Source organism: Schistocerca americana, chromosome 5 (genome assembly GCF_021461395.2).
Source record: "Schistocerca americana isolate TAMUIC-IGC-003095 chromosome 5, iqSchAmer2.1, whole genome shotgun sequence".
Taxonomy (NCBI): domain Eukaryota; kingdom Metazoa; phylum Arthropoda; class Insecta; order Orthoptera; family Acrididae; genus Schistocerca; species Schistocerca americana.
Window position 1 is genome coordinate 282,138,339 of NC_060123.1, and position 9,308 is coordinate 282,147,646.

Here is a 9,308-nt window from a genome sequence, read left to right on the forward strand (position 1 = left end):
CTGTTTGCTTTCATTTTGAGGACTACTTTTGTCCTTGATGGGCATATGTAAATATCTGTCAGTACTTCAGTTGCATTTTCCATTAGTGCAGGCATATTATCAGTGATTAGTATATTACAATCAGCAGCAAACAGTACTTTCTCTTAATGTCTGGTATTATATGGAAAATCAGTAATGTGTATTAAAAGCATCTTGGAACCAGTACACTTTCTTGATGGACACCAATACTAACATATTGCAGACCTGATAGGTGTTTTTTTTTATGAACTTGCACCTACTGCAGACATGTGAGATGTCTAGTCACTGTACGCTGTTTTCTAAATATCAACAAGTCTGTTTATTAGCTACTCCCTTTGCACCTAGAACCTCTAACATGTGCAGCAGATAAAGGTGGTCATACAGTATTGCCTGCAGAAACTAAGTTTCCAGTGCACAGCTTTCACTTCTCTTCCCATCATAGGCCCATAAAATTATTTACCGCTTTCAAGATACTTTATGAACAGTCTAAATTAATGGAAGTTCTGGCTTGAATAACATAAACTATAATTTTTTAGGTTTTAAGCTTTCAGCGAAATAATAATGGACACTACATCTTGGTACCAGTTGGCCGCATTGATGCCAAAGGAAATGTGAAAGTTAATGAAACGAGTATAAAGTTATATTCCATGAAAAGACGTGATGAAGTCAGTGTATACAAAATACAAAGTCCTTGTGAAATAGTGCATGATGGAATTAACACTGTTTATAAACCCATTCTCAAAAAGGTAGGTGCAAATGTTTCTCTTTCATTCACTGACTATACTTGTGAGACTGATAGGATTTATTCACTTTATTTTGCTTCCATTTAGCTAATTTGTATTAGAAGAAAATGCTGCAGCTGTTAAACCTTAATTTGGTTTTCAAGGTTCCGGCAAATAAAAACCTATCTATCTTAGGAATCATCCCTCTACATGAGAAAGGAGAAGGCCAGTTTAACTGTGGGAAGCTCCAGTTAAATGCAGCACTTCATGCAGGTGCTATATTGTATAAGCTGGAACAAATCAACAACAATGCATCACTTCTTCCTGGAAATGTTTTGGGAGTGACTATAGTTGATAGCTGCTTCCAACCTTCATATGTCTATGGAACAGCTTTTAATACTGTGACTAAATCAGTTGGTGATTTTTGGACAGACAACAAACTTGGCACTGCATGTAAGTATACCTGATTTATGAAGGGGCATCCACTTATCAGTCACCAAAATGGGAACAAATGAAATGTGGCCAACAGACATAGAATATTGAAATAATGGTGCCTTTTTCTTCATGCCTTTCATTATCTTTCATTTTAATTTCGCCTCTATGTCACTTTTAGCTCTTGTCTCAGACATCTTGACTGTCTGCAGCTAATTTTTTACACTCTTTTTTTGTGTTTCTGTCTCTTCTCATCTAGGCAACTGTTTCTGGCAACTGAGTAGTTCTGCCTCCTTCCTGCATTGTCTTTTTCTCTCTCCCAATGAAAAATTTATTTTAAAGATTTGATGAATGTTACAATTTGTATGTTTGTTGGCCATGACAATATTATGCCCTTTTTTAGTAACTGGAAAGTGGGAACTCTAATACAGTGAAAAAGCTGTTAATATTTACTTTTGACTTTCAGTCTGCATTAAATCTGTTTTACAAATGATGATATAAATTATTACATATATCAATATAGAGTATACTCATGAAAATCAACCAACTGTTTACCAGCCAATAGAGGATCAGACATCATTGCAGCTATTACAAATGATGTCCAGTCTTCTGAAAACATACAATCTCTTTTGAAATCAAATGGGATTACTCACATTACTGTCCCCATGGACAAGTATACTTTGGAGGGCATAGACCTCCACAATGCAAAGTTCTGGGTAAGTCATTTAGAGTTATTTAAATATAATATTTTATAACAAGTATATCACTTGTAAAAACCTTTAAATTGAATCAGTATATATAAGTGTCCCTCTGCATGATGGGAAACCTAACAATGTGTAACAAGTTAATGACTATAGTGGTTTAGTCAATTCCCTTCCTCTGTTGTATAAATCACCTACAGTCAAGTCAGTGTAAGAAGATCCGTGACAGCTAACAGCTCTGTTGCCAGCTTTCAGCAGCAAAGTGCAAATGGCTGCAGGTGAAAACAGCAGTGATCCATAGAGCTATGACAACACTAAGGTGTTGCTGGAGAGATGTTTACAAAATTTCATTTTATTGATTAAGGTAGGTGCACAAAGCCTGCTCACTGCATCTGTCAAGGATCTTCTTATGCAGACTCAACTATAGAGCTGAAACTGAGTCACAAACAAATACTTTTATCACAGAAAACACAAGCAACCTTCTTACAGGAAAAACCCAAAATCAACCAAATTAGGTGTAAATAAAGCTACAGCCCAATTAAATGGACATTTGAGGGAAGTAAATTATTGGTAAACACCAAAAAATAACATTTCTATACTTCTTCTAAAAAGGTGATGCATGGAAACCAATGTGACAACAAACTCCAGCATCTAGCTTCAGAATAACTTCAAATGGCATAAACATATAAGCAAAATAAGTGCAACAGTAAATAAAAATATGTTACAGTCTTAAGTTTACTTTCTGTTGAAACAAGTTTTCACCCTGCCAGAATTGCCTACTTTGCTCAACTCCATGCCATCTTTCAGTAGGAAATTATGTTCTTGGATAATATGCAATGTAATTATATCATCTTAACAGACCTATCCAGATAACAGTGCATGTTCAAGCTCTTCTTCTGGGATGGAGAGATGGACTGATCCTGGATCAAATCCACCCAGCAGATTAAGCACAGGGGTCGGTGTGCTGGCCAGCCTGGATGTGGTTTTTAGGTGATTTTCCACATCTCACTTGCTGAATATCAGGCTGGTTCCACCTCAGTTTTATGATGCACAAACATTTAGAAAACTTTCATTCACTTTTGCATGAATAACACTAGATCTACACAGTTGGGGTACACATATTCTGTCCTGGAGAAGGGGGGAGGGAGGGGGGGGATGTTCACAGGTGCTGACACAGGAAAGGCATGCAGCCACCCCTTAAATGAACCATGCCAAATCTGTTCATAACCATACCCATCTGGTGAATGCAGGACAAAGTCACAAGAAAAAGAATAAGGACAAGTTGAATCATCTCAACTACAATTCAATGGCTGTTGTATGTTAGTTGTTTGACAAACATATGATTTCAAGAAAATGTGTCATTGTGGCCTTCAGATCCCATGACATGTCAGCATGCAATTTCATCTTGCAGTGGGATAGAGGGGGGGGGAGTCACCTTAAAAGCAAAGCTTATTATAATCATCCTGCTACAATAGAAGAATTGAAAGCTAAAATCTAAGAAGCAGTTGCTGAAATTTCTATTGAAATGTTACTTTGAACCATAAACAATTTATCTAAGAGACTGTAAGAACATTTGCACAAAACTGGAGCTCATGTGCAACAAGCAATCTTCAAGAAATAAATTTACTTTGTGAATTAAATTAATTTGCTTTTTGTATTCTTAAATTACATGTTTTTTATTATAAGGCATGCCCAGAAAGTAAGTATCATTTTGGAAAAAACTCATTAAAACATTTTTTCGAATCTAAGGTTGTTTCTACAAGAAAGAGCATTTCCTAAACCATTTTTCTCCATAGTTGCCACCATTGTGCATTCATTGACATAGTGGGAAAACAACTTTTCTATGCCCTATTCATACAAAGATGTTTCCAGTGAAGACAGCCAATGCTGAACACCATTTTTTGCATTATCATCGCTGTCAAAGTGCCTTCCTCCAAAATTACACTTCAAGTTCAAGTGGTAGTCAGAAGGAGTGAGATCTTAGTTGTTTAGAATTGCCCTATTCTTGAACCTTCTGACTACCACTTGTTCTTGAACTTGAAGCATGATTTTGGAGGAAGGCACTTTGACAGCAATGAAAATGCAAGGTGGCAACTATGTAGAAAAATAGTTGAAGAAATGCTCTTTCTTGTAAAAATAAATTTTGGTTTGAAAAAATTATGGTTTTTTCCCAAAACAGTACTTACTTACTGGACACTCCTTCTATTAAATGACAGATAAATTTATATAAAAGCATTTTTATAACAATAGTTAATTTTTTCAGTTTCTCATTTCTCTGAATCTGCCTGCATGTAGATGTGATTAATGATTACATAACAATACAAGGTGTAATATTAGTTCTAAAAGTTGTTTCTGTTGTGCACCTACAGGAAGAAGTTTTGCAGCACAAAGATGCAGCCGAAGCTATGCTTTCTGCAGCCATGGCTATGCGTTCTCATTCTGTTGTCATTGTTAGAGAGGCTGAAGAATGGGCAGAGACTGCATCAGAGCACATTCAGAACCATGATTGGATAAAAGAGGGCGTTCTGTGCCTTTCAGGAGTATATTCACTTTACAACAGAAACACAGAGGGCTTAGTTGGTGCAATAAGCTCCTCAAATATGATGGTAACAGAAGAAATAACAAAAAAACTGAGACCAGGAACAACAATAATATTGTTGTTGCAAGACCCGAGAGAGGTTCAGTCATTCTTAAATGTATGCCACACAATTGATGGACTGATATTTATGACAGTTATACAGAATAATCAGAAACAAATACAAGCAGGTGGTTAAAAGAACTACTACTATGTAAATAATTAATACTATATATTTTCTACATTGTTTCAAAATACTATGTTATTCATTTGATACTCATTGAAACTTTCTTTAACTGCAGGTTTCCACAACATTGTTACACTTAAACCTCTACTTCACCAAACTGTAGAGGAAAGTGAGATTCAGAATTTCAAGGAGTGGCTAAAACAAAGATTTATTGGATATGGCCCAAATGCAATGTACTCAATGCCCAAACCATGGGTAGATGAGCTTAAAGAATCATATGGATCTCTCATCATAGGAGATCAGCTGAACATCTCTTCTCCCAGCATATGGGATACAATGGAAAGTGTATCAATTATTGCAACTGCAATGAATAATGTATTGGAAAACCACTGCAGTAACATCTCTGGCACAGTATCTTTGGAGAAGTGCGGGATTGACTACAATGATATATTTAGATTATTAGAAGAAGAAGTTTTAAGTGCCATTCACAACAACTGTGAACTCAGAGGTTTCAGTCTATGGAATGGCCATCACTACATTGGAACATGGAACAATAATTCTGGTTTTAAATTAATCAGCCCTGTAAACTTTTCTACTTTGTTATCAGATTGTACATCTGTTCAATGCTCAGTATGCATGGAAGAGACAGAATTGGAAAAGTCTTTCCATGAACAGCCTACAGTTTACCATAATTTTCAATACACATGGCCAATAGCCATAGGAGGTATGACACTACTAGGCATTATAGCAACAGTTTTGATTTCATTGTATTTTCTTGGATTCTCATCTCCATTCAGTGCTACTGTGGCATGTCATACATCAGCCTTAGATTACTTTATGCTTTTGGGCATACTGCTGCTGTTTACATCTAACTTTACATTCATACTTTCCCCCACATCAGCTGTTTGTGGATTAAGAAGAATTTTCCCAGGATTTTCCTACACAATAATTTTCTCTGCGATGCTCCTCAAGGTACAGTACATCATGTTCAACTAATTTACTACAGTTTCAGATGCGCATTCTCAAATTTATAGCTTATAAATTAATAATTGTGTATTGTGTAACAGGCATCATCAATATGGAGAGAAAACACTAGGAAGAAGTTCACAGAAGACTGGCTCTTCTGTTCGTCAGGACTTATAATTATGGCAGTTATTTTAACAGTAATACAGGTCATATTGTCTGGAGTCTGGTTGCTGCTTATTCCACCTCAACCATACCTGACTACAGAGACAGGCATCAACTTTTGGAAATGTTATCCAAGTGGCAACTTTCATGCACACCTGTTAATATCATTGATATATGTTATACTACTCCTCATAATGGCAGCTGTTGTGTCCTTAATTAGTTGCTTCAGGTAATGGGTAATTAATTGTTCTGCTATCTACATATTTGTTACTAAACACTTAAAAATGAAAAACTAATGCAATAACATGTTATCTCTTTGTTGCCAGTTTCAGAAAAGAAAGCTGCAGTGAAGATGAGAGATCTAAGGAAGCAAGAGGTATACTAGCAGCTTCAATTTTAACAGCTGCTGTATTTACCTTCTGGGGCATAAGTACAATAACAGCAGTTTCTCCACAAAATTCTGATCTTGCAACAGCAACTGCTCATTTGATTTCAGCTTATCTTCTGCTTCTAAGCCTTGAATTATCTAAATTTTTACCATATATGCATGATGACTCCATATCATCAGGACCTTCAAACATCAGGACTGTTTATGATATTTCAGATTTTCATCCCACTTCTATAAAAGGTCTGCCAGGTAAGCCCTTACCAACAAAACCACATATGCCTATTATATGACTACTTTAAAAATATGTTACATTGTGAAACTGTCAAAGTGATCACAGTAAAGTTATATCAGTTCTCCCACCGTAAATGTTCCATTCTTCTTAAGCTGCTGGTGAGAAAAACTTCCCATGGTATGTGGATGTAAAAACATGTATTTGTGTTTTCGTTTCTACTATGGCGTAAGTGGCATCAAGAGGAAATGACAGTAACAAAACTGATATCTATCACTCGCAGAGTTTACTTGTAAAAACAGTGTTTGATTGACACAGTTGTCATCGACATGGTTCACTCTTAAAAAAACTTAAGTGTTTCGGCTAACTATAGCTGAAATTCTTTTTTTAATTGGACACATGACTATGACACATGAACAGCTGTGATGTGTGTAATAGTCCCTACAAAAAAGCAAAATTAAAAAGAGAAAGGTCCAACAATGAAGCTGTGACTGCCATCTGAGGACTACATGTCAACTCACTAGTGGGAGAAACACATTGAAGTAGCGAATAGATTACTTCCTAGCTGCCCCTATAGTTGCCACTTTCACTACTATACAAGTAAATTAAATTAATTTTGATATGTTTTGAAAGAGCTGTTATTGTTTCTTTCTACCTTGCAGGCTTCTGTTCTGCTGCTCCAACTGTTCAGTTAGATTCTACACAACAAGATGATGATATACTGGATGACCCTTCACAGATTATACCCAGTTCACTATATTCACTTGATATGTTCAGCACAACAGAGAACAGACAATTGGAAGATGATGATGAAGAACAAGGTGAACACTGTGAACCAGGAACAAATGAATTTATGCCACCAGCCAGTGCCATTCGAGGAGTTGAAGACAGGCTGTCTATCCAAGGTTAATTCTACTTTAGTACTATATGCATCATTCAGCAGTTTTGTAACAAACCTTTGCGCATTCTGAAAGTTGCTGAATAAGTGACCATTTTATTGACAGTTGCTGGAAACTGCCAATAGGGATTACATTGAGAAAAGTGCACACTTTTGTTTAAAAATGTTTTTTGTTTTTCTGAACAGTTCAAAACACACACACACACACACACACACACACACACACACACACACACACACACAAAAGCTACAGATCAGAAATGAAAGTGTTCATTCGTTATGTATGTTTTCCATGGCCTTCCATAGGGGTTGACTTATTGATGATTCATCATACTTCCCATTCCCACCTCTCCTACTTAGCTTCAAAATAATTATGATCTAGTCTACGGCAATTTCAGTTATGTGAACTCCTCATAGTGCTGACACATGTTATTTCAGTGAAAGTTATTTTGTTGTCTAAAAATAAACAAATTTATTTTGTAAGTTACTTAATTCATACACTCACAGTTTGTTTCATTCCTCTTTTTGCAGAAACATTGTCCTACATGTGATTAATACTATCTGCAAGCAGCTAACAACAAAGAGAAAGCAATGTTTTTGAGATATTGGCAAGATCCATAAAAAAGGTTATGGTTCATCTGCAGTCTTCTATGAATGACAAATAAAGTCATAAGATCAAAAACCATAAACAAAACTGTTAGTTTGTTATAGACAAGGAGTCAAAGTGATTCTGTTGTTGTCATTTCCTTGTAGGAGGATGTATATGGCTATAGTGACCTGCATTCCACAAATATACAAAATAGAATAAAAATTCACTATCATCTTTTGTAGTACAACAGTTCAGAAATGAACAGAGACAGAAGTTGTAATATAATGGAATTATTGTATAAAAGTGTAAATAAATTATTTTATATAATTGCTGTGATTTCTGCAATCTTCCACGAAGAACATTTCTGTGTTGACGATATATTCTTCATTAGAAGTTCTGCGATTGTTTTTGAAATTTTAATTTATCCTTTATTTAACTGCCTCAGTGAATAAAATAAATAAGTAAATGTGAAACTGAAAATAAAGGATAAACTCAGCGAAGTACCATTGATTCCCCAACCTGACCAGATGTTGGATAGAGGAGAAATGAAGACGACGTGTGTTTAAACCTCATAAAAATACATGAAGATTGTACATACTATAGAAATGTTCTTAATGTGTCGCATATCATATGAATTTCCATTCACATTTGTTAGATTCATACAGGATATACATGTATAAAATAATCAAGTTTTATATTTTTCAAGGAATAGCACAAAAACTTTTAATATTTTGACTTCCATACATTAGAGGCCAAGCTCTATGCATCATAATAGTACATTCTTCCAATTTAAGTAAACATGGAAACATCATGCAGATGAAAGGTGAAACAGTGTCAGATATAAAGATAAACATTCCAGATGCAGCATCTAAGTAATTATGTACTGAATTTGGAGTAATGTAAGGGTTGTCATTCTGAGAGAATTTACAGAGTGAACATTGGGAAGAAATTTATCTGTACAGCAGATGAGAAATTTAATTCTTTTCTAACAAACGTAAACACTCATAAGTTAATCGTTCTGAGTGTGTACTGCTAACCTATTGGAAATCTAGACACCTTCTTCAACAAGTTAACTGAAGGCCTGGAAGGAGCCATAGCCGCCTAAACTAACATAATAATATATGGTAAAAATGGTATCAAAAAGTTCAGCATCACTCTCAGACCATGTACTAATGGATATTGACATGAATAACTCCAAAGTATTTATAAAAGATTTTGGCATCAGTGATCATTATCGTTAGATAATGAAGCTAATGTCAGGATGGTAAAACCACAGGTCAAGAAAAGGAACTTCTTGGAATGTAAACTATGTACTTTTTCTACTGCACTGGTAAATCAAACTTGGGATGAAGTGTATATGGAAAACTATGTAGATGCTAAGTTCTCTGAATTCTGCATCTTGTTTAGATTAATTTTTGAGGATACATTAAAAAAGTACCAA

At 35.3% G+C, this 9,308-nt stretch overlaps 1 protein-coding gene across 1 annotated transcript in view; it reads left to right on the forward strand.

Moving 5' to 3' along the window:
- The window catches only part of LOC124615672, a 69,899-nt gene extending 61,734 nt beyond the window's left edge, over positions 1-8,165 (forward strand). The window contains exons 12-20 of the mRNA XM_047143699.1: positions 555-764; positions 905-1,193; positions 1,731-1,888; positions 4,243-4,639; positions 4,751-5,607; positions 5,703-5,992; positions 6,090-6,400; positions 7,043-7,285; positions 7,810-8,165. Of these exons, the coding sequence (XP_046999655.1) occupies positions 555-764; positions 905-1,193; positions 1,731-1,888; positions 4,243-4,639; positions 4,751-5,607; positions 5,703-5,992; positions 6,090-6,400; positions 7,043-7,285; positions 7,810-7,829 (2,775 nt within the window). The 3' untranslated portion in view covers positions 7,830-8,165. The remainder of the gene's footprint in view (positions 1-554; positions 765-904; positions 1,194-1,730; positions 1,889-4,242; positions 4,640-4,750; positions 5,608-5,702; positions 5,993-6,089; positions 6,401-7,042; positions 7,286-7,809) is intronic.
- Positions 8,166-9,308: the final 1,143 nt, after the last annotated feature.